We start from the raw sequence: 26,129 nt of genomic DNA on the forward strand, positions 1-26,129 counted from the left end.
CAAGCTGTTTTCATCACTCTGTTTCCCATCCCACCCTCTGTCTGTGTTGTCTATTTTGACAGTAATCTCTTTAGGGGAGGGATGGTCTCTCCCTAGGTGTCTGCACAGTGTCTAGCAGAATGGGTCCCTGAGTTCAACTGGGGCCTCGGGCACTACTGTAAGAGAAAAGTAATAATAGTAGATTGACATAATTAGATCTAGTTGCTGAAGCATAGGATATTTACATACTTTACTAGCTTGAAACTGCCTGACTTTGATGTCAGAAACACAATCAGGGCACCTCTCAATTTTGTATTGCTATTTATCTATCTATCTATCAATCATTTGGCTCACACAAAAGCAATGCTAAGTGTACAGTTCCTGTTAGGTGGTGGCTTTGCAAAAAGAAAGGAAGCCATACGGAGAGAAGTCACTTCTATAGCACTTTACATCTTTCATGTACTGCATAAACCTTTAATTAATGCCCAGCTTCCCCATGAGGTAGATGAGCATTATAACTCACCTTTTACAGATTGGGGGTGGGGGAGGGAACAGACAGTTTAAGCCCTAAACTTTCAAAAGAGTCCACTAATTCCTAGTGGCTCAATTTTTGGACACCCAGCTGGCGTTACCAACCCTTAGGCACTTAGGCATCTTAAACTGGTCTCCCAAAAACCGAGATGCTCAACATTAAGGGACATTTTTAAAAATTCAAGCCTAAGTATTTGTCCCAGGACAAAGTCAGAGTCAGAGTCCACATCAGAACGCCTTGGCTCCCAGTCGAGTTCAGTGACTAGGCATTGCTTCCTCTCAAAGATATCTACCATTTTTAGCATACAACCAGTACACCATGGACATTTTTCACTACAAGAGTTCTCCAACAATAGCTTTTCAAGGACTTAAAAATTCGTCCCATGCTTCACTCACTTGCGGGAAAACACGCAAGGCATAAAGAAAACACTTTGCCTGCTGGGCAAAGAAGAGCGGGGTAATGAGGTGTGTAAAGGATGTATGATATTTGAATGAGAAAGCAAAAGAGTTTCTAATGACTACATAAGAATATGGTTCTCTCTACATTATCTGAAATGACATGCAATCTGACAATTCAAACAAATCCGAGGCTAGACTGCTATAATACGTCTATACCTGAGTGCTATTTACATTTCATTTCAACTTCACTGTATACACATTGACACTGGTAGCTGAGGAAGCCGGGAAGGTCATTTGCTCCTAATGCTCAAAGGTCTGACATCCTTACAACTTTGGAAAACTCAGCTACCAGTAATCAGTCAGTTATTTAAATACAGAAATTGACCAATAGGCTAGTCTTCTACCACCCTACTCAGCTCCTATGATGGGCCCCTGGTTTATGTAGCCTTCTTTGTTTTAAACTTTACATACTACCATCCATCTGCAGATTTTAAAGATTATTTAATCCAAAGAGATGCTGTTGAAGAGCAAAGAGGAAGCTGTTCTAAAGCTCCAGTCCCCAACAGTTTGCTGATTCCCATTTACTCCTATAGCCACTGCAGAACAGTGGGAGAAATGGCAGCTTGGCCTTGACTCTCCCGTTCTCGGCAAGGGAGAAGAACAGTGGAAGTAATATAAATAGCCATGTTTCAGAGCTTCAGCGGGTGTCATGAGATGAGCCAATGTACAGTGTTCCCTCTTGGATCCATGATACAACACACTGACCCAGCCCTGGGCATTCACTGAACTGCACTTCTTACGTCCAGCTGGGTTCCTTCCTCCGCACACATCACTATCAGGATTAAAATGTCCTGCAGGTCAAATTCAACTTTTAGTGACACTTGTGCAAACCCACTGCCCTTCGATAATGTTATTGTATTACTGTAGCGCCTAGGAGCCCAGTCAGACCAGGACCCCATTGTGCTAGGTGCTGTACAAAAAACAAAAAGACTGTCTCTGCCCATCAAAAAACTTGTTTCAGAGTAGCAGCTGTATTAGTCTGTATTCACAAAAAGAAAAGGAGTACTTTTGGCACCTTAGAGACTTACAAATTTATTTGAGCATAAGCTTAAGTGAGCTACAGCTCACTTCATCAGACGCATTCAGTGGAAAATACAGTGGGGATATTTATATACATAGAGAACATGAAACAATGGGTGTTACCATATACACTGTAATGCGAGTGATCACTTAAGGTGAGCTATTACCAGCAGGAGAGCAGGGAAAAAAAAACCGTTTGTAGTGATAATCAAGGTGGGCCATTTCCATCAGTTGACAAGAATGTCTGAGGAACAGTGGGAGGGTTGGGGGGGGGATAAACATGGGGAAATAGTTTTACTTTGTGTAATGACCCATCCACTCCCAGTCTTTATTCAAGCCTAAGTTAATTGTATCCAGTTTGCAAATTAATTCCAATTCAGCAGTCTCTCATTGGAGTCTGTTTTCGAAGTTTTTTTGTTGAAGGATTGCCACTTTTAGGTCTGTAATCGAGTGACCAAAGAGATTGAAGTGTTCTCCGACTGGTTTTTGAACGTTATAATTCTTGACGTTTGATTTGTGTCCATTTATTCTTTTACGTAGAGACTGTCCAGTTTGACCAATGTGCATCGAAGAGGGGCATTGCTGGCACATGATGGCATATATCACATTGGTAGATGTACAGGTGAACGAGCCTCTAATAGTGTGGCTGATGTGATTAGGCCTTATGATGGTATCCCCTGAATAGATATGTGGACACAGTTGGCAATGGGCTTTGTTGCAAGGATAGGTTCCTGGGTCAGTGGTTTTGTTGTGTGGTGTGTGGTTGCTGGTGAGAGTTTGCTTCAGGTTGCTTCAGGGACTGTCTGTAAGCAAGGACTGGCCCGTCTCCCAAGATCTGTGAGAGTGATGGGTCGTCCTTCAGGATAGGTTGTAGATCCTTGATGATGCGTTGGAGAGGTTTTAGTTGGGGGCTGAAGGTGATGGCTAGTGGCGTTCTGTTATTTCCTTTGTTGGGCCTGTCCTGTGGTAGGTGACTTCTGGGTACTCTTCTGGCTCTGTCAATCTTTCTTCACTTCCGCAGGTGGGTATTGTAGTTGTAAGAATGCTTGATAGAGATCTTGTAGGTGTTTGTCTCTGTCTGAGGGGTTGGAGCAAATGCGGTTGTATCGTAGAGCTTGGCTGTAGACAATGGATCGTGTGGTGTGGTCAGGGTGAAAGCTGGAGGCATGTAGGTAGGAATAGCAGTTAGTGTTTCCGGTATAGGGTGGTGTTTATGTGACCATTGCTTATTAGCACCGTAGTGTCCAGGAAGTGGATCTCTTGTGTGGACTGGTCCAGGCTGAGGTTGATGGTGGAATGGAAATTGTTGAAATCATGGTGGAATTCCTCAAGGGCTTCTTTTCCATAGGTCCAGATGATGAAGATGTCATCAATGTAGCGCAAGTAGAGTAGGGGCGTTAGGGGATGAGAGCTGAAGAAGCGTTGTTCTAAGTCAGCCATAAAAATGTTGGCATACTGTGGGGCCATGCGGGTACCCATAGCAGTGCCACTGATTTGAAGGTATACATTGTCTCCAAATGTGAAATAGTTATGTGTGAGGACAAAGTCACAAAGTTCAGCCACCAGGTTAGCCGTGACATTATCGGGGATGCTGTTCCTGACGGCTTGTAGTCCATCTTTGTGTGGAATGTTGGTGTAGAGGGCTTCTACATCCATAGTGGCTAGGATGGTGTTTTCAGGAAGATCACCGATGGATTGTAGTTTCCTCAGGAAGTCAGTGGTGTCTTGAAGATAGCTGGGAGTGCTGGTAGCGTAGGGCCTGAGGAGGGAGTCTACATAGCCAGAACTTGTGTTATCCCCGGGCCTTCAGTGTACTGAGTCAACTTAGTAGAAAGATCTTTTGAAGAGGCATAGGGCAGAAAACAATCCAACTCACTCTCCCAAAACTCTTTGGGCTCTGAAGAAGTGAAAGATAACACAACCGTAAAAACCTTACGTTTATCATTAATCTAGAATTTTGAATACACGCAAGACACGAAACTGCTGAGTACGAAAGCGACATTTTCACATCATCAGTCATATAGTAAAGCGACACCTTTGTGGTAAAATATAGTTAGCATTTGGGCTGATGGGAGGAAGTATGACTTCAGAAACAACACCCTGAGCAAGTGTCTGTATGTGTTTGATTGACCAGGTTGCTATACTCTCACATACTAGACCAGGAAACAACTGTGTCCCTCCTTACTTGCTGCAGTTACTCAGCATGGGAACTCTGAGTTTTATGAACTGAACTAATATACTCCCACAAAATAAAGATCAAGTAAATTAAACAATTTCCTGGTTGAAGTGTGAAGTTTCACTTTACTTTCTCTCCCCCTGCGCCCGAAATCTCTTAATACGCTCAAACCTCTGCTATGGTAGTACAAAACAACAACTCCCTTCTGCTACTACATAATGGGCCACAACTTTAAGAAAACTAATATTCAGAATCCCTCAAGCCCAAATGATAAACTGATGGCGAATATGTCTTCTATAATAAGCAAGGATAAACTGTATTATTTGAACACAAAGCACAGCTGGAAAATAAGTGAATTGCAAAATATGTAATGATACTCTACTTCTGAATTCTGTTCAGTGCCTCAGATGCTGAGAAAATGAAAAACCACAAGACCTCTGCTTCACACACAACTGAATGTCAAGGCACATCAATGCCATTATTTTCCTTCACTGAGGTGGACAAAGAGATGCATCTGATATAAGCAAACAGCAGTGATAGGAATAAGAATGCTTATTCCGTATGCATAAAACAATAATCTGTTTGGACTAAGGAATGGCTGAAGGAAAAACAAATTAAGCTTCTCTTGGGTTTGAAAGTAATTATTCCCTTTATATGAGTTAACAGATGTCAATATATAATATTTTGCTTGAAAAATATTTGTTAGCCAATATAATTTTTTGCAAGTAAACACTTGTTAACATCAGTTGATTTGATTAAATTTTTCCATTGTTAATGACACCATTTAAAACAATAGGGGCTTCAGTTGTTGAAAGAGATAAATTTTAGTCTCTCTTTTCGGTGAAGTTACTACTTTTCAATAAATCATTGCATTTAGATTCCACTGTTCAGGTCAGTGCTGGAGGTCCGTCGATGGTAAAACAGAACTGCTTATAATTTCTTTAAGGTGACTTTGTATCTGTTAACTTATACAAGCTTCATCACTGAATATCTGATTGTATTTTATCCTTCCTGTGAGAGAGAGGAATATCTCCATTTTACAGCTGGAAACTGAGGCACAAGGTAGATTAAAGTGACTTTCCCAAGGTCCCACATGAAGTCTGTGTCTGGTCTGGGAACTGAACCCAGCTCTTCTGAGTTCCAGTCCAGTGCCCTATCCAGTAGACCATTGTTCCTACCCTGTCAATAGCTTTTAGACTTTCAAGTACACTGGGGTCCTGGTCCATCCCCAGGGCTCCTAGGAAGAACAGTAATACAAATAATCAATAATAATAGGTCTGTTTTTCAACACTGGTGAGGACACAAGTAGAATTCGGAGAGAACAAGTAACTCCTCACTGGTCAGCACTCTACCAGGGGTTTGCTGATCAGCACTCCACGCCCCTCATCAAACAAGCTCCTCAGCACTGCTGTGGCACTTAAGACTGCAACTTCTTTCCCGCCTTACTGTGTGAGAAAGAAGAGCAATGAAATCCCACTGATGCCTCCCCACAGCTTGGAAAACAAGGACAGAGACCGGAACTTTCCCTTCTTCATGCAGGTAGCCACAGGAAAGGGAAGAGAGCTCAACTCCTGCCAAGACAGATGCACCACAGGAATTTGTGCAAAGGAGACAGGCAAGTGGGGTCGCAGGAAGAAAAACGTGGCCAGATTTTGGGCTGCTAGGGGGAAAAAAGTTCAGCACCACTTCCTACAACCAATCTGATGTGTGCAGCACTGAATAGCTGGAAGACAGCATACAAGGCCAGAATAGGATGAAAAGCTCAAATAAGACTCAAATTTTAAAGGTGGTGTTTCCATTTTAAAGACCATGGTTGATGTTTTCCAAGAAACATAACTAATTTCTTTTCTTAAATGCTCCAATTAACAGTCAGACTTAGGAAAAATGTTAAACTACAAGATCATGACATTCTGTTTGAGGAGAAGTTCCTCAGCTTTGCTCAACCCACTTCCTTCCCCCCAATTTCTCCCCCTATACCAAATATACACTTTAAAGACAGAGTCCTATTTTAAAGCATATTTGATCATTTTCTGGAAGATTTAATCTCTTTTAGAGTCCCCAGCTAAAAGTTCAGAACTATATATTGTAGTCAGCTGCCCTCAGGGCATCTGGTGGTTTATATAATTCTTAGAGGCTCTCTATCTGTTTTGGAGATGTTTGCCATCTTTAATAGGCCTGGAAACTCCCAAGAGCAAATTTTTCCTTTCTTGGATAAGGTAGGAAACAGGTTAAAGGTTGTAGGGTAATTAATAACTGACTACAGACTCCAAGTACTACACTAAACATCATAACCCATGGGTATCAAAGCTCAATATTAGTTAAGAAATGGTAAAGGCTCATTAGATCTTCTTTTCCATCTCCCCGTCAATGCAGAAAATAGTATTCAGATTGAGGAAGGACCCGATATTCAAGTGCCATTTGTTTACTGAAGAGAAAAAATATAAAATGTTTATTTTAAAATTGGCAATAAGCTTCTCTGTGACCTTAAGATGCACAGCAGTAAGGATGGTCACACGTACACCATGAGTTTAGCCTCTAGTTTGTCCAAACCTGGTACAGTTGATTTATTCCTGGGGATACGTCTACACAGCAACCAGGCACCTGCAGCTGGCCTGTGCCAGCTGACTTGCGCTCGGGGCTCTTTCATTGCTGTGTAGGCTTCAGCGATGGATCCTGGACTCTAAGATTGTGCGAGGAAGTCTACCCAGCAATGAAACAGCCCCAGAGCCCAAGTCCCGAGAACCTGATTCAGCTGGCACGGGCCAGCCACGTGTTTTCCTTTGCTGTGTACCGGGTGTTTAATAGGAGACTGATACACCACTATGTGTCCTCAGAAATCCTAATTGAATCCCACACATATTCTTCATATATTACTGCTGAAAATGAAAGCTGAATTTCAGCTGATATCATGCTGACTTGAAACAGTGTCACTGATGGGCATAGAGCCAAAAGGATAAAAGCTAAATCAGTGAAATCACAGGGCTGACGAGAGGTAGTTCAGAAGTGCCTCACTGAAACCACACAAAGCCCCTATGGGTGACTACAACATAAAAGCTAGGGAACGTTGACTGGTGTGCAGGGACAAAGTCAAAGGAACTGAGGTTAATACCTTAAAACTGGATGATGAGCAATAATTTCTGGAGGATTCAAAATCTAAACTGGACAAAGCCAAAACCACCCTTTGTACTTACGCATTAGAGCGTCTGACATTCCTAGGAGTTAAATGCCCTAGGGCCGATAAGTGTCCTGCTGAAAACTATTTTAGAAAAAGTACTTGCCCACTGGGATACTAAGCAGTCGTACGAGAAAAGAGTGGGAAGCAAGGGAAATAGTCAGAAAGCAAATGAGAGAACAAAGGGGGAGAGAAATAAAAGAAAACAGGAAAAGGCCTACAAAGTAAGAAAATTCTTTCAGTGAAAAAAGAGAGGCAGAAAAACAATACACAAAGGATAATGTAAAAATATAAAAAAAGAAAGAAAGGGACAAAGAGGAGAAGGCTAAGCAAATGAAATGAAGAAAGGAAAAAATGAAAAAATGAAATAAAAATTAGAGACATGAGTTATGGAGCATTCAGGCTGATGACTTGCACATCTTGGGCTAGACACTCATGTAGTAAAATGGCAGAGATCCACTGAGTCATGCCAGTTATCCCCACTGAAATCAGAGTGAAGATCTGGAGTAGGATGGGGATAGATAGTCAGATATTAACAAGAGGTACAGAAATGCCTATGAATTATATTAATTAATTAAACTGGATACATGTCTCATCAAAATCAGCACATGCAGAGCACCTAGGAAATGTGCAGTCACAATCATAGTGTGAGAGCACATCCTACTTTATTCCATAATCATCACTGTGGTACATTGTCGAGATAAGACCACACCACACTTATCTGTGAGTCACTATGTCGCAATGCAATTTAGTCCCCAAATCTCTACCTCTGTTTAGCCGTTGATTACCATACTAAACACCCATCTCTGAATAATACAGACAAATGTCAAACCCTTCCCCTCCCCCCCCCCCTTTTTTTTTTTAAATCTGTGACTCTAGTACTCATAAAAGTGAGGGAGGATTTAACAGTGCTGACCAGTGTCAGGCATAGTGCAGGTAACTATTCAAATCTCCCCCCAGATAATTCTGCCAGAGCCTGCTCCCCTCCTCTCCCACCCTGACTTGCAGCACCCTTGCTTTTCTACCTCTCTGTTCTTTCAAGCACAGATCTATCAACAATCTGATGTGTGTCATGGATTGCAAAAACCCCAGCCTGGATTAGGTCAAAAGGGACAATCCACTTCCTTCATTTGTAACCTTGAGCATAACCTGAACCTAGGCCTCTAGAAGTGAAACGTCGGTGCCCATCTAACCATGAGAATATAAACACTTTCTTTATCCTTCTAATTATTACTACTGCTACTACTAAGGGGGAGGGTCATATGCTACATAGCTTACATAGGCTTAACTTTTTGCACACACCAGGGGTTCCTTACATCCATCCATTCCCTTGCCCCACAAGCTCCCTATGGGTCACCCTCCCATCCTCCCCTTTTTCAGGGACTCCCCACAACTTCTCCCAAACTCCCCTTTGCCATGGGTTCTATGTAACCCACTATCTCCTTTCTCTCCTACGAGGGCTTCCACCAGCCTACTTTCTCCTTGCAGGGTGGCCCCCACAGCCCCTCCGGTCCCAAGCACAGCTCTATGCACACACCAATACATAAACTCATCATGACAACCAAGTGCAGAACATTACAAGCTTTCATAAAAGACCTCACTTGACATAGTTTATACACAATACGACTGTAAACAACCAGTTGATTCAATTGCTCATTCTTTGGGGTTCAGACCCCGTTCTCCCCATGGGGTCTCTGGACCTTGTCACAGTGACACCACAGGTTGTGTGTGCCTTCTCTCTGTGCGCTCTTCACTCATTCCAGGGTCCTCCATTCTCCCAGTGTCCCCCCCATTCCACTCATAGGAGGGTGCCCCATTCTCCCATGGCAGTGGCTGTCTGCCCCCCACATTCCCATCATGCTAGGGCTTCTGTACGCCTCATTCCACCACTTCCCCCACAGTAGGGTCCTCCAATCTGGGCCCCCGCCATGGCAGGGACCGTGTGCATGCTTCCTTGAACCCCCCTCCCTCCCTTTCTGCCCTGCCCCAACTATTCTTCTTCTTTATTTCTGGGAGATAAGTCCTTCAGGGCGCCAACATGTTAAATTCCACTGGAAGGATGAGCAGGGATGAGATGGGGAATTGTTTTGCTAGAAGGCACTAATAAGTGCCATTGACCAGTTGTTTGATCTACAGGCAACTGCAGAGACTCTAGAGGCTATGGCAGTGCTAGTATGATAGCAGGGGCTTTGTGGATTCCCCATTATGCCCCTTCTGGTCTTCAGATCCCCCCCATCCAAAGAAATAAGGTTCTAGCTACTGATGCCTAGAACATTCCCTGAACTTTGGAATTGATCAGACATGGCATCCGAAAGCAACCATTTTATATAGAGAGAAACCAACAGAGAAATGCCCTTGAGGTGAGTGTAAGGCTTTCACAAGCTCGGCCAGTTGTTTGTATTACAGCAGTACCCAGAGATCCCTAACTGTGCTAGACGTTGTACAAACACATGATAATGGAGCTCCTTCCCTTAGATAAGTCAGACAAGTGGAATTTTATTCCTCCCATTTTATAGATGGGGACCTGAGGTACAGAGAGATTAAACGACTTGTCCAGGGTCACACAGGAGGTCTATGACTGAGCTAGGAATTGAACCCACGTCTTACGAGTCCCAGTGCAGTGCCTTAACTATATGACCATCCCTTCACATAGACCAGTGGTTTCCCACCTTTTTTCATTTGCAGACCCCTCAAAATTTCACATGGAGGTGCAAACCGCTTTGGAAAGCTTAGACAGTCTGCGGACCACAGATTGCAAACCACAATTTTAGACCATCCTTCTAGTAAGTTATCCTCAAGTGTCACAAGATCATCATTTATATTTATTCAGCATATTACTGATAGACAAATGTCCTTATATTAGTGCATTAGGAAACATCCTGTACAAAGACAGTTTTTACCTTAGGATCAGCAGTGAGCAATTTGAATGCCTGATAGACTTGTGCTTCCTTCACACCTCCACCAAGATCCAGGAAGTTGGCTGGCTTTCCACCATTAAGGGAAATGATATCACAGGTTGCCATAGCAAGACCAGCTCCATTCACTGTAATTGTAAGAGTCAGGTGGTGATATTTTACAAAAGGGAATTCAGACTTGTGAAATGTGATACGGCACATCAGCTCAAGGCAAGGACTAGTCCTAAAACTTCACTTATTTCCGGCTCCACTTGATTTGTTTCAAATTAGGCCAACACCTGAATTTTTCAGGAGTGACTTAGTAGACATAAATGAACAAAATCATATGAAGGTTTCAAAGTAACAGCCGTGTTAGTCTGTATTCGCAAAAAGAAAAGGAGTACTTGTGGCACCTTAGAGACTAACCAATTTATTTGAGCATAAGCTTTCGTGAGCTACAGCTCACTTCATCGGATGCATACTGTGGAAAGTGTAGAAGATCTTTTTATACACACAAAGCATGAAAAAATACCTCCCCCCACCCCACTCTCCTGCTGGTAATAGCTTATCTAAAGTGACCACTCTCCTTACAATGTGTATGATAATCAAGGTGGGCCATTTCCAGCACAAATCCAGGGTTTAACAAGAACGTCTGGGGGGGGTGGGGTAGGAAAAAACAAGGTGAAATAAGTTACCTTGCATAATAACTCTATTCAAGCCTAAGTTAATTGTATCCAATTTGCAAATGAATTCCAATTCAGCAGTCTCTCGCTGGAGTCTGGATTTGAAGTTTTTTTGTTGTAATATCGCAACTTTCATGTCTGTAATCGCGTGACCAGAGAGATTGAAGTGTTCTCTGACTGGTTTATGAATGTTATAATTCTTGACATCTGATTTGTGTCCATTTATTCTTTTACGCAGAGACTGTCCAGTTTGACCAATGTACATGGCAGAGGGGCACTGCTGGCACATGATGGCATATATCACATTGGTGGATGTGCAGGTGAACGAGCTTCTGATAGTGTGGCTGATGTTATTAGGCCCTGTGATGGTGTCCCCTGAATAGATATGTGGACACAGTTGGCAATGGGCTTTGTTGCAAGGATAGGTTCCTGGGTTAGTGGTTCTCTTGTGTGGTATGTGATTGCTGGTGAGTATTTGCTTCAGGTTGGGGGGCTGTCTGTAGGCAAGGACCGGCCTGTCTCCCAAGATTTGTGAGAGTGTTGGGTCATGCTTCAGGATAGGTTGTAGATCCTTAAAAATGCGTTGGAGGGGTTTTAGTTGGGGGCTGAAGGTGACGGCTAGTGGTGTTCTATTATTTTCTTTGTTAGGCCTGTCCTGTAGTAGGTGACTTCTGGGTACTCTTCTGGCTCTATCAATCTGCTTCTTCACTTCCGCAGGTGGGTATTGTAGTTGTAAGAATGCTTGATAGAGGTCTTATAGGTGTTTGTCTCTGTCTGAGGGGTTGGAGCAAATGCGGTTGTATCACAGAGCTTGGCTGTAGACAATGGATCGTGTGGTGTGGTCAGGGTGAAAGCTGGAGGCATGTAGGTAGGAATAGCGATCAGTAGGTTTCCGGTATAGGGTGGTGTTTATGTAACCATCGTTTATTAACACTGTAGTGTCCAAGAAGTGGATCTCTTGTGTGGACTGGACCAGGCTGAGGTTGATGGTGGGATGGAAATTGTTGAAATCATGGTGGAATTCCTCAAGGGCTTCTTTTCCATGGGTCCAGATGATGAAGATGTCATCAATATAGCGCAAGTAGAGTAGGGGCGTTAGGGGACGAGAGCTGAGGAAGCGTTGTTCTAAGTCAGCCATAAAAATGTTGGCATAGTGTGGGGCCATGCGGATACCCATAGCAATGCCGCTGATTTGAAGGTATACATTGTCCCCAAATGTGAAATAGTTATGGGTAACGACAAAGTCACAAAGTTCAGCCACCAGGTTAGCCGTGACATTATCGGGGATAGTGTTCTTCACGGCTTGTAGTCCATCTTTGTGTGGAAGTTGGTGTAGAGGGCTTCTACATCCATAGTGGCCAGGATGGTGTTATCAGGAAGATCACCGATGGATTGTAGTTTCCTCAAGAAGTCAGTGGTGTCTCGAAGGTAGCTGGGAGTGCTGGTAGCGTAGGGCCTGAGGAGGGAGTCTACATAGCCAGACAATCCTGCTGTCAGGGTGCCAGTGCCTGAGATGATGGGGCGTCCAGGATTTCCAGGTTTATGGATCTTGGGTAGTAGACAGAATATCCCAGGTCGGGGTTCCAGGGGTGTGTCTGTATGGATTTGATCTTGTGCTTTTTCAGGGAGTTTCTTGAGCAAATGCTGTAGTTGCTTTTGGTAACTCTCAGTGGGATCAGAGGGTAATGGCTTGTAGAAAGTGGTGTTGGAGAGCTGCCGAGCAGCCTCTTGTTCATATTCTGACCTATTCATGATGACAACAGCACCTCCTTTGTCAGCCTTTTTGATTATGATGTCAGAGTTGTTTCTGAGGCTGTGGATGGCATTGTGTTCCACACGGCTGAGGTTATGGGGCAAATGATGCTGCTTTTCCACAATTTCAGCCCGTGCACGTCGGCGGAAGCACTCTATGTAGAAGTCCAGTCTGCTGTCTCAACCTTCAGTAGGAGTCCACCTAGAATCCTTCTTTTTGTAGTGTTGGTAGGGAGGTCTCTGTGGATTAGTATGTTGTTCAGAGGTATGTTGGAAATATTCCTTGAGTCACTTTAGGTAAGTGGTCACTTTAGATAAGCTATTACCAACAGGAGAGAGTGTGGGGGGAGGGGGGGGAGGGGGGAGAACCTGGATTTGTGCTGGAAATGGCGCAACTTGATTATCATACACATTGTAAGGAGAGTGATCACTTTAGATAAGCTATTACCAGCAGGAGAGTGGGGTGAGGGGGAGGTATTTTTTCATGCTTTGTGTGTATAAAAAGATCTTCTACACTTTCCACAGTATGCATCCGATGAAGTGAGCTGTAGCTCATGAAAGCTTATGCTCAAATAAATTGGTTAGTCTCTATGGTGCCACAAGTACTCCTTTTCTTTTTGCGTCATACAAAGGGTGTCCTGTACAAAAAAAAAAAAACTTCTAAGAAAAGGGATTTCATAATAATTAAAGGTTTCAGAGTAGCAGCCGTGTTAGTCTGTATTCGCAAAAAGAAAAGGAGTACTTGTGGCACCTTAGAGACTAACCAATTTATTTGAGCATAAGCTTTCGTGAGCTACAGCTAACTTCATTGGATGCATTCAGTGGAAAATACAGTCAAATAAATTTGTTAGTCTCTAAGGTGCCACAAGTACTCCTTTTCTTTTTGATAATAATTAAAGAGGATTACGCACCACACATGTAACTGCACATAAATATCCCCCTCAGAGTAAAGGACAAAAATTATTCTTAACCCAGCAGAAACACAAAGTAAAGTATCCTTCACTTATTACTGATCCCATAATTCCCCTGCCACACTTACAAACCATGTCTAATTTCATTAACCTTGGTAAGACTAATACTGCATTACAAAATATTTTAAAACTGAATATTCATTTTAACAAATTTGTTCAAATCACGAAAATTCTCACACGATGTTCAAAAGGGAGAATGCTTTCTTCTATTAAAATGTGTTTCGACACACTGGCATCCCATATCCTTTGCTACTTTAAATGCTGCTAGTGTTGCAAGGACATTAGCTCATCCGGGTGAGATGAATCAGAATGGTTTGGTACATTAAAGTTATTGCTTCTGTACAAAGTAAGTCTTTTTATATCACATGTAATTTTATGCAGGTTTCTACTGTACAGAACAGAACCATAAGGATCAGGTCTCGGGCACTGAATACGATGTTACTGATGGTTTAATGAGCTACACATTTTTTTAATGTTAGTTCCTTTAAAAGATTGACACGGCATTGGTCTTAATGCAATGAATTGGTTCTACTGCAACCTGAGCATCTTTCAAATAACTGGGTAGAGCATAAATCTAAGCACTATAAACTGTGGGCAGTAACAAAAGTTACAGTACCTCCATATACCACTCCTCCTCCTCTAGAGGATAAACCATTTTAGCTAATTCGGATCAAAACGATGAAGTCAATTCTTTTCAGAATAAAATGTTCTGGCTTAAAGAATTTACATGTAACTGAAAATGTTTTGCATAATGATTTAAATATTTCATCTATTTTACTTCTATGAAAAAAGGAATTTCAGCTAAAACAAAGGTTTCAGCATAATGCAAAATGTATTAATTACTATTTGACAAGAGAAATATTGAGATGTCAAGGGAACCAAATTTACATGGTGAGAAACCAAAGTTTAAATCCAGTTTGATTTTGTTTTTTAAAGTATTTTCAGATTTTTTAAAAAATATATATATATATATATTTTTTCTGAACCCATTGTTGATACTTAGAAGGGCCATCCAGGCTAACCTGAGAATAGCAGCACTAACCATGCACAGGCTTACGTCTCAACCTCACCCCCCTTTTTAACCTATGTGCACACCCCTGCCTGCTGCTCCTTCAATTTCAGCTTCCCATTTGCTGTTGCTCGTACTGGTATTCCCTATTACTACTATTACCTTCTTACAGAATTTGGGGAAGTGCAAGCGACATCAGCAAAATAATAAAGAGGACTAGTTACTCAAAGTGCTGTCAAAAAATAGAATGAAAATCAAAATACACAAATTAAGCAAATTTTACAAACTGAGAAAGTATATATTTGTCTTTAATCTCTTTCTGTCAGAGTAATGCTGACAGAACGGGTGGGAGGGATAGCTCAGTGGTTTGAGCACTGGCCTGCTAAACCCAGGGTTGTGAGTTCAATCCTTGAGGGGGCCATTTGGGATCTGGGGCAAAAATTGGGGATTGGTCCTGCTTTGAGCAGGGGGTTGGAATAGATGACCTCCTGAGTTGCCTTTCAACCCTGATATTCTATGATTCTATGAATGCTCACTATATGACTAAAAATCAACCAGTTAGCTAACAATCTTAGGGTTCACTTGTAACAGTAGATACAGTGTCATCAGATGAAAATGTGATTTTTGAATTGTGGTGTCACTTTAAAGAGTTCACTGGTAATAAAATAGGACCGGATCCTGAAAACACTTAAGCACGTGAGTAATTTTATGTATTTAGATTATTATTCTATTGTAAATATTTCTGATAATATTCTCTGTAACTGATTGTAAACAGAAATAGGTTAGTCAATTGATATTGAAAACTCTGAATTGTTAATTGGTTATACCAAGATATTGACGAAGACAGATTGCTTTTCTTACCAAAGCAAGCAATGTTCCCATCCAGTCCAATGTACTTTAAGTCATATTTGGCAGCTTCATTTTCTATAGGCTCATTCTCAGACTTGTCATCCATGGCAAATATCTCTTTTTGCCTAAACTCGGCATTGTCGTCAAAGTTTATCTTGGCATCAAAGCAAACAACTAAATGAAGGGGGGGAAAAAACATCAAATTACAGATACTGAATGGTCATTTTGAATTCAGAAATTAACTTCCGCATGTGTAATGTCACATAAAAGTGCAATATTCTTTCATAATTATGTACGAACGCCCTGATTCTGTTCCCATAGTAATCAATAGCAGTTTTGGAAAGCAGGACTAGGGCCCTAAAACACTTTTTCCAAAGTCCAGGCATGGGTGATGGCACTGCAAGCTTCCCCACACAATAATGTCATGGTGTCCTAAGTTATGGGTTGTGGAAACCACTTCTAGAGGTAGGAGAACAGTTTGTGTTCCATGCTCATTTTAACTGCCCCATCCATAAAGATGTCAGTTATGAGGGTGGTTTTCATGATCTGGAGGATGGCGTGGATTGCACCCTCAGCAAGTTTGCAGGTGACACTAAATTGGGAGGAGAGGTAGATATGCGGGAAGGTAGGGATAGGATACAGAGGGACCTAGACAAATTAGAGGATTGGGCCAAAAGAAAACTGATGAGGTTCAACAAGGACAAGAACAGAGTCCTGCACTTAGGATGGAAGAATCCCATGCACCGCTACAGACTAGGGACCGAATGGCTAGGCAGCAGTTCTGCAGAAAAGGACCTAGGGGTTACAGTGGACGAGAAGCTGGATATGAGTCAACAGTGTGCCCTTGTTGCCAAGAAGGCCAATGGCATTTTGGGATGTATATGTAGGGGCACTGCCAGCAGATCAAGGGACGTGATCGTTTCCCTCTATTCAACATTGGTGAGGCCTCATCTGGAGTATTGTGTTCAGTTTTTGGCCCCACACTACAAGAAGGATGTGGAAAAATTGGAAAACGTCCAGCGGAAGGCAACAAAAATGATTAGGGGACTGAAACACATGACTTATGAGGAGAGGCTGAGGGAACTGGGATTGTTTAGTCTGCGGAACAGAATTGGGGGGGAGGGGAGAGGGGAGGATTTGATAGCTGCTTTCAACTACCTGAAAGGAGGTTCCAAAGAGGATGGATCTAGACTGTTCTCAGTGGTAGCAGATGACAGAACGAGGAGTAATGGTCTCACGTTGCAGTACGGGAGGTTTAGGTTGGATATTGGGAAAAACTTTTTCACTAGGAGCGTGGTGAAGCACTGGAATGTGTTACCTAGTGAGGTGGTGGAATCTTCTTCCTTAGAAGTTTTTAAGGTCAGGCTTGACAAAGCCCTGGCTGGGATGATTTAGTTGGGGATTGGTCCTGCTTTGAGCAGGGGGTTCAACTAGATGACCTCCTGAGGTCCCTTCCAACCCTGATATTCTATGATTCTATGATCTGTACAGTTGTAGTGACCCCAACAAATCATTTCATCCCTGGGCTACTTCCCCATGGCCTCCTCCCAACACCTTCTTTATCCTCACCATAGGACCTTCCTCCTGGTGTCTGACAATGCTTTAACTCATAGGTCCTCCAACAGTACGCATTCTCTCTCAGCTCCTAGTGCCTCTTGCTCCCAGCTCCTCACACGCACACCACAAACTGAAGTGAGCTCCTCTTTAAACCCAGGTGCCCTGATTAGCCTGCCTTAATTGATTCTAGCAGCTTCTTGATTGGCTGCAGGTGTTCTAATCAGCCTGTCTGTCTTAATTGTTTCCAGAAGGTTCCTGATTGTTCTGGAACCTTACCTGTTACCTTACCCAGGGAAAAGGGACCTACTTGACCTAGGGCTAATATGTCTGCCTTCTATTACTCTTCCGTAGCCATCTGGCCTGACCCTGTCACAACACACATATATACACACACACTACACATTAAATAGCTCCATAGTAGATAAAGAATATAACTGGAGAAAAAGTTTATTTTACAGTCTATTTGGTTCCTTGCAAACTCTTCCTTTAAAGAAATTAACAACAGCTTTAAGTATACATTAAGCATGATCAACACATAACTTTTTATAAATAAAGAAAATGGAAAGTACATATAGGACTTTTCTTTAACTTGAACGTCTGTTGTGGTTGTAAGAAAGCAGTAAACTGCAACTAAATAGGACTATATTTAATAATAGTTATGGACTATTTTAATTCTAAGGGTTAAAAATGAGTTTACTATGAACGGCTATGATGAATACTGACTGACTACTTTTATGGATTTTACAAAGGCAAACATCTTAATAGATTAAAAATGTGATAGTAAAAATAAGAATATATACAAATTACTTTATTATTAAAGCACTAATGACCTGTGGTTTGGACATTTACTAGAAATTAATCACTGGCTAAAGCAACTGATGTTTTGCAGCAAGCCAGCCAGACTAACTGCCTGGAAACCATTAATGCTATTACTATAATATAAAATTGATAGCAATGTTTGTCTGTATCTATTGTGTCTTCAGCTGTGTCTTGCCACTGTTGTGTGCGCACATGCACATACACGTACACACAGAGCAAACGAAAGAGAATACCATATAGAAAAGTATTAGTCTTACTTCCTGATGGAAAAGTTTTGTTTTAATTCTTTTAAATAAAAGAATTTGCTGTCCTTGACTCACAATCAATACTGGAGTAAATTGCAACAGATCAAGACCAGTCTCAGCTACTTCAGTTTTGGAGAACTACTTACAAGTGTACATGTGTGATAAATACCCCATGGAAGATTCTAGATCTTACCCTATAATAAATACAAATTATTCAAGTATGTCATGTGGGAATCTGCTAGAATAAGAAATATGTGAAGTCAATAATATGCTTTCCAATGTACTAGTAATGCATTAATTTTTGTTAACAAAGAATTAAGGCCTATACCAGCATCAGAACCATACAACCAATTTCCCATTTCAAATGTTACCTTGATTATTTAATAAAAAGACCCAGAGCTAGAATAAAATGCAGTTTTCAGAGGCCCTTGGTTTTCCATTCTAAGTTTACCTTAGACATAAACATTTTCAGTGTCACATTAATGGAATCTTATTTCTCTGGAACATTCATCTTTAACAACAGGCCACACTACGTATAAAGTAGCCAGAAAAAACACCTATTAATATTTATCAAACAATTTTCACCATCAAAAGCACATTGTTACACGCATGATAGATTATACAAATGAATTTTCCTTCTGAACAAATATCAAAGAAAGCTTCAATACTTATATTCATGGAGAGTTTTTGTTGTTTTTCCTAGTGGTAAAAGATTTGGGGAGTTGCTAATTCAACAGCTTACACTGAGAACAAAAAATGAATTAATAAATATTGACAGTTATAGGCCTTTGACTCCAGAGTGTTAACAAAGGAATGTGTTACAATAGGAGACAAAAGGAAACACACACAGGGCAATGCATTTCATAACGGAAATGCAGACATAAGTGAAAAATAAAAGCAGCAAAAAATAAGCCCATTTGAATTGTTATTTTGACAAGAACAAACACTCTTCATGTGCTGTGCTGTATTTTATCAGGATGAATAATTGCAATAAGCTATTCAAATGTGCCTAGACACACAGAGGGGCGTGGTGTTGGGTTTTTTTTTGTTTTTTGTTAAGTTTTTAAAGGATGAAATGCTGCGGGCATCCTCCACTGTGCACAAAGCAGAAAATGGGCAAGAGGGAGAATTCCATGCATCTCTGCCACTCTGGCAGTTCCTGCAGGCACTCTGCTCCTGCTCCCCTGCTACACTTACTGGGTATGGAGGAGCGGAAAAAGTGGTGCGGCAACTGTGACAATCCTTCCGAGGATGCCCTGCTTGGCAACCTTCTGTACCCTCAGCCATTCCTGAAAAGCTCAGCTGATTCCCCAGCTACATCAACTCACCTCTCCCCCACTGCCCTGAACCTCATCAGTGAAAGGTACTGACCTGGCTCCCCCCATCAACCTCCCAGCTACAGAGCATGATCTGTTCAAGAGTACCAATACCTGCACTTACTCATTACTTAGCTTCCCGATGCTCCTTCTACCCCATTGCAGAACCTACGTGCTACCTTCACTCTTTGCCCCAGCTCCAGGTCAGATGTGTCCCCACAAGTATCAGACACTGGCCTCTCTGCTCCCACACGCCCATCAGATTTGGGCACAGCCTTAGCCTTTTATGAGTTCTCAATCTCTGCTTTCGACTCTAGCAGCAGAAAGTCCATACAGCAAAAGTCGAAATATGCAGCAAAGTCTCCCTGTGCAGCCATCCACAGCTTTGGGCCTGTTTCGCATGCAGACCCTGAACCAGAGAATTCGGCCCTTAACGTCCTCTAATTTAAGTGAAAAGTTTCTAATATATTAAAAAAAAATCTTTAGTATGCAAATGGCATATTATTCGGTAATTGAGTCCAGCCTGTTACCAGTCCAGAATTATTCCCCAGTATTTATTTCCTTGTTTGAAGATACCGTGCCTCTTTAAAGGTCTGATATGATTAGGGTGACCAGATGTCCAGATTTTATAGGGACAGTCCCAATAGTTGGGAATTTTTCTTATATAGGCACCTATTACCCTCCTCCCCCGTCCCGATTTTTCACACTTTCTATCTGGTCACCCTAGATATGATAAGCCCTGTTCATCACAATCCTATTGTAACAAAGCTGCCACTTCCTGAGCAGTCTCTTGTGGCCGGAGTTCCCTTTGCAGCAGCCTCCCTCTGTTCTCCATCTTCAGGGCCCCCTATAGTCTCTCTCATAAGTCTTACCGCCCTCCGCTTGGGGCAGGTTTAATGCCCATAGACCGTTCCAAACAGTCCATCACTGCCATCCAAAGATTCCTACTTATCCCACTGGCCCTTCTGCCATCCACATGGAGATCTTCACAGGGTCCCTTCTCATAGCTCTCTCCCCCCCCGGAGGTTGGCCTTTTGGCTCTGGCTTCGGCTTCCTTCTCTTGCCAGTGTCTCCCCATTCTGAGGGAGAAACACTCCCTCATCCAGAGAGCTCCTCCGAATAGCAGGAAGAGAGGGGAACCCTGCCCCACCCTACACTACAAGTCTCCTGATCCGGGGCCTTAAAAGAACAGTGTTCTGGGGTTTTCCCCCCATCCAACCCAAAATTCCCTGGGACTGCAGCCTCTCTTCTGTTACCAGGCCATTTTCCTGGGCCATTCAACGCCCTGGAATGGGGTCTTCTTACCTCCCTCTACTCTTAAAGAGCCAGTATACCCCATTATACCTATCAAGAGAATTTGGACCCCACCTTTTGAAGTGATCCAAACAAGAGAAGCATTATCAGTGTATATTTCAATACCTTATTTTTACTCAACTTATTTGACTATGCATCCCCACTTTAGTGAATGGAAAAACCAAAAAGTCAATGATTTTTAAGGCCAGAAGGAATCACTAGATCATCTAGGCTGACCTTCTTGTATATCACAGGACACCAGCACCAATCAGCACCCACACACTAAACAAAAATCCTGCTCACCTTACTCCAATTTGTTCTAGCGAAGTCAATAGGATTATTCACATAAATGAGGCAAGCAAGATTTGGTCTACTGGGGTTCCTGAGGACAGAATTCCCCTTTATGTTTAAAACTTGGCTTCTGGCGGAAACACATTGGACAACAGTCCTAGTTTTATACCACGGAAAAAAAGTTTCATAAATTGGGTGAAAACGTAATAAAGCTATGATTGATTGATAGGAATTTTACTTAAATTTATTAAACTGAGTAAGATTTATAAAATAAAGGTATTAATCCATTTCTATATCATTAATGCATCTTAGATGAACTAGAAACCAAGCATCCAATACTGCACTAAAATTCTCAAATCTTATTTTCCACTCTGAAATACTGTTGTTCGTTTTCCAAATGCAAAATCTATACAAAATACTTTAGGGTTTTTGAAAACAACAGAAAATAAAAAACAAAACAACCCCACCAACCACCAGCAAAAACATGCTGTTGTATCAAGGCAGCATTTATAAATTTTGGTAATTAATCATTTTTTTCTAATTCAGTTTTATTTGACAACTGCTCATTATACTCAAAACACACATACACTTGATCGTGATTATAATGCAATCTCTGAATTACTGTCAGATGGAACTGTAAGCAAATTATTTCTACTGATGTTTGTTTTAAAAATGTCACTTTATGATACTGCATGTTAATGTCCAAAAACCTATACAAAAAACAACTTAGCTGCAACAACACATATCAAGTGGGGTTTTTGTTTAAGTTTCTAGTAGTCACTAATACCAACAGAATTTCAATTAAAGCACAGGAAAAGTCTATTTATTGTCTACTACTCTGCCAATTCTACTGTGTTTGATTTCATGCATGAAAGATTGTTGGCCAGTTGGATGAAAGATTGTTACAGTCTTTGCTCACAACCCAGTTCTTGAATTTCTGAGCAAAGGGAGCCTAACTATATTAAACTATCTTATTTGGTTTTTAATGAAAAGAAGTTTATGTACAAAGTAACTGTGGACAATTAAAAAGCTTGTACAGTAACTCCTCACTTAATGCTGTAGTTATGTTCCTGAAAAATGCGACTTTAAGCGAAACAATGTTAAGCGAATCCAATTTCCCCATAAGAATTAATGTAAATAGGGGGGGTTAGGTTCCAGGGAAATTTTTTTCACCAGACAGAAGACTGTATTTTACACACACACACACACACACACACACAAAGTATAAGTTTTAAATAAACAATTTAATACTGGTACACAGCGATGATGTTTGTGAAGCTTGGTTGAGGTGGTGAAGTCAAAGGGTGGGATATTTCCCAGGGGATGCCTTACTGCTAAATGATGAACTAGCAATTGGCTGAGTCCTCAAGGGTTAAGTCATTGTTAATGTAGCCTCACACTCTACAAGGCAGCACGAATGGAGTGAGGGGAGACAGCATGGCAGACAGAGAGAGAGAGAGACACACCCTGTGCGTGTGAGAGAGATACACATTGCTCCTTTAAGTACGCTGACCCCACTAAGTACACTGCCTTTTAAAGTTAATCAGCAAGCTGAGAGGGCAGCTGCTGCCAGGAAACTCCCTCCACCCTGAGCCCTGCTGTGTGTCCCCCCTGCTATACGGAAGATGGGGTAAGTGGGGTGCAGGAGCAGGGGGAAGGGGAACAACCTGACATTAGGCCCCCTCTTCCCCCCTCCCCAGCATAGCAAGCAGGAGGCTCCCCAGGGTAGCTCCAAGGCAGAGGGCAGGAGCAGCACATGGCAGTGAGGTGAGGGACAGCTGAACTGTCAGCAATTGGTAACCTGCTGGGCGGCTGTCGCACAGTGAACTTAGGGGAGCGGGGAGCTGATAGGGGGGCTGCCAGTCCACCCTGGTTCCAAGCCCCCACCAGCTAGCTGCAACGAGCTTCTCTTCCTGCAAGCAGTGGACAAAGCAGGTGGCTGCCAAACGACGTTATAAGGGAGCATTGCACAACTTTAAACGAGTATGTTCCCTAATTGATCAGCAACTTGACAACGAAACAACGTTAACCGGGACGACTTTAAGTGAGGAGTTACTGTATTTAGCACCACTCCTCCCGAAGGAGCTGATGGAGATGCTGTCTGACACAGTGACTATCTTCTCCTATTGGAATGGACGATTTCAACAGCCATCATGACAATTCTTGCTGCTGTAATAACCCAAAATCTCCCCTCCACATTTTCTACCTTCAGTTTCTAATCTCTGGACCTATATGGACAATCAGTCATACCCTGGATGTGCTTTTAAGGCTCTACATAGACAAAAGGAACACTAGAAACACCCCTGAATTGACCACCACTTCCTCAAGGCACAAATCAAATCCCTCCCAGTTGCTAGACAAGTAAACACAACTAGAACGGTCTACCCACAAAGCTTAAATTCCAAAATATCCTTAAAGGTAAATCTACCCCACTAGCAAGTCACTATGACACTCGTTAATCACATCCACTGACACATGGTCACTCAAGTATCCACTCCCTTCCTATCAAACACAGAATTCCACATCATCCTCCACTAAACGGCAGCAGAGGAAGTGGGAGGGAAGAAAACATGAGCACTGACGGAAGAAAACAAATGCACGTTACAAATTGGTTCTGTCACAGGAATGTGTGTGTGTCTATGGTTAGATCATGGAAGAGGTAAAGAAATTCCATCTCCCCTCCATCACAGGCTCTGATAAATCTTGACCTGTTGAACTATTCTGGGCCAGCACTTCTTATATTTGATAGAATAACCCCTAAGCATGACATAATTCAACTGGCCCTTAAGCCATGACCCCAATGACTTTCCAACTACTGCCTACTATCCAACCTCCTCCCATTTTGGAGCAAAAACTCTCCAAGGGCCATCTCCATCTTCATCTAAACATAGCCAGTATCTTGGATCCCTCCCTGTCAGGCTTCTGGCCAGGACAGCGAACAGAGATGGGGCTCATATTTCTGAAAGATTATCTTTTGCTGTTTATGAACATGGGCCATGCATCTACAATCCTATTGCCTGACTTCTCCACAGTGTCTGGTATGGCCAACCATGGAACCCTGCTGTCCTGACTCAAAAAACTGAAGGGGTTAGTGGATCATACAGAAATAGCTTCAAAGATCCTTCTCAGGCCAAACCTAGAGAGAGGCATGTAAGAGATACTGTCTCCTCCACCTTCAAAGCCCTAGCTATGGATCCCATAGGGATCCATCCACTCTCTCATCTTGTTCACCTCAGTGAAGCCATTAGAGCAGACTGTGAAACATTACAGACCAAAAATTCTTTATATAAGATTCAATAAGCCATGACTTGTAGCCCCGTATTACCTTCACAGCTGACGCTAACAGCATCATCTTTCAGCCAACCAGTGACATGGCTGATATCAGCAACTGGACGAAGAGTATCTCAGAAGACTTAGGTGGTCCTGATGCGGAGATGGAGGAACCTGCCCCTTATATAACATTACCCTCCACCAAAGGCATCTGCACTCTGATAATTAAGTCTGTTCACATCCTCAGCATCCACCTGAATACCTACTTATTTTGGATACCTAAATAAATACAACCACCAAACACAATTGACATTTTTGAGATCCAGCAACCCTCACTTCACAGAAAAAAATGAAACTCGTGTGCTCATCAGACAGAGCTTTCTCAGCAAGGGGCCCGTGAATCTAGAATTAAATCCCAGAAGAGATCAGAGTGAATATGAACCTTGTGATCTTCAGAGTAAAATGCACAAGACCACCTCTTTGGTCTAGCCTTCCCACAGCACCACAATAAATAAATACATATATAATCCCTAATAACAGGAGGGAACAGACAGAGAAGAAACATATCCTTACAGTCACATGTCATAATTTTGGTAGGTTCTCCGACGCTAGGTGATGGGTGCTGTTTGAGAACCTAATTAACACACCTTCCAGATATTATGAGTGTTGACTGACATTGTCCAACAAGCCCCTTTGACTATTCTCTCACGACGGTTGCAGGACCCAACCTTTCAGATCGCCAGGGCCTGTCAAAGAGGCTAACAGACTTGTAAGAGCTGGTAGGTCATATAACAGGCTCTTTAAAAACAGCTGTCCTGTTGGAAGGAGTGAGTGAATTAATGGAGTGGAGGACCATAGAAAGTAGCAAAGTGAGTACTGGTTACTTACAGGAGGGGGCACATCAGGTTTAAAACAAACATAAGGAAGTACTTCTTCACACAATGCACGGTCAGCCTTTGGAACTCATTGCCAGGAGGTGATGTAAAGGCCAAAAGTAGAACGGGGTTCAAAAAATAATTAGATAAGTTCATGGAGGATAGGTCCATCAGTGGCTATTAGCCAAGATGGTCACAGATGCAACCCCACATTCTAGGTGTCCCTTAATTTCTGATTGCCAGAAGCTGGGACTGGACGATAGAGGTTGGATCACTTGATAAACTGCCCAGTTCTGTTAATTCCCTCTGAAACATCTGGCACTGGCCACTGTCAGAGGCAGGATGCTGGGCTAGATGGACCAGTGGTCTGACCCACCACGACCATTCTTATGTTCATGTGTAGATGATAAACCCAAAAGTGAACTGGGGCTGATAATGGGAATGTGTACTAAGCACTTGTGTGCACATGCATTTAGCATTCATTATTTTAACAGTAGCTTTTAAATTAAACCTACAATTTTATATTATATCTAAATATAAGTATGTGTGTGAATAATTTTCCACCAACTAGTTGCTACAATACTATCACAAAGAGCAGCATAGATGTCATATTCTACTTTGACAATACATTTTATTTATTTTAATACTTAGCGTTAGCCAGCCCAACAATCCCTACTCCCTTGTCTTTGAAAAATTCCATCACAGTTGTATAACACAATGGCTGATTGAGTCTTTCCAAATGTGGTTGCTGCCTATTGAAATGAATGAGAAATCTGCTGCTCTTACACTCCGTTGAAGCACAGATTCAGCTTTGAGTTATGCCATCCTTTGCACTTCATACCAACTCCTTGCACCAGCACTCTACTTGACCACACCCTTTTCCCTGACATACCCTCCTGAGCCCTTATGCCATTCCTGAAATAAATCCTCTTCTCACTGCTCTTCCATGGAACATATCTCCCAAGAAT

At 42.2% G+C, this 26,129-nt stretch overlaps 1 protein-coding gene across 3 annotated transcripts in view; it reads right to left on the bottom strand.

Annotated features, from left to right (window-relative positions):
• SUCLG2 (succinate-CoA ligase GDP-forming subunit beta) overlaps nucleotides 1–26,129 on the bottom strand; it is a 230,372-nt gene that overhangs the window by 80,672 nt on the left and 123,571 nt on the right. For all 3 annotated transcript variants that reach the window (XM_037903956.2, XM_043551013.1, XM_043551014.1), the window contains exons 8-9: nucleotides 15,508–15,669; nucleotides 10,238–10,380 (exon numbers count right to left, since the gene is read on the bottom strand). In XM_037903956.2, the coding sequence (XP_037759884.1) occupies nucleotides 10,238–10,380; nucleotides 15,508–15,669 (305 nt within the window). The remainder of the gene's footprint in view (nucleotides 1–10,237; nucleotides 10,381–15,507; nucleotides 15,670–26,129) is intronic.

This window comes from Chelonia mydas, chromosome 7 (genome assembly GCF_015237465.2).
Source record: "Chelonia mydas isolate rCheMyd1 chromosome 7, rCheMyd1.pri.v2, whole genome shotgun sequence".
Classification (NCBI taxonomy): Eukaryota; Metazoa; Chordata; order Testudines; family Cheloniidae; genus Chelonia; species Chelonia mydas.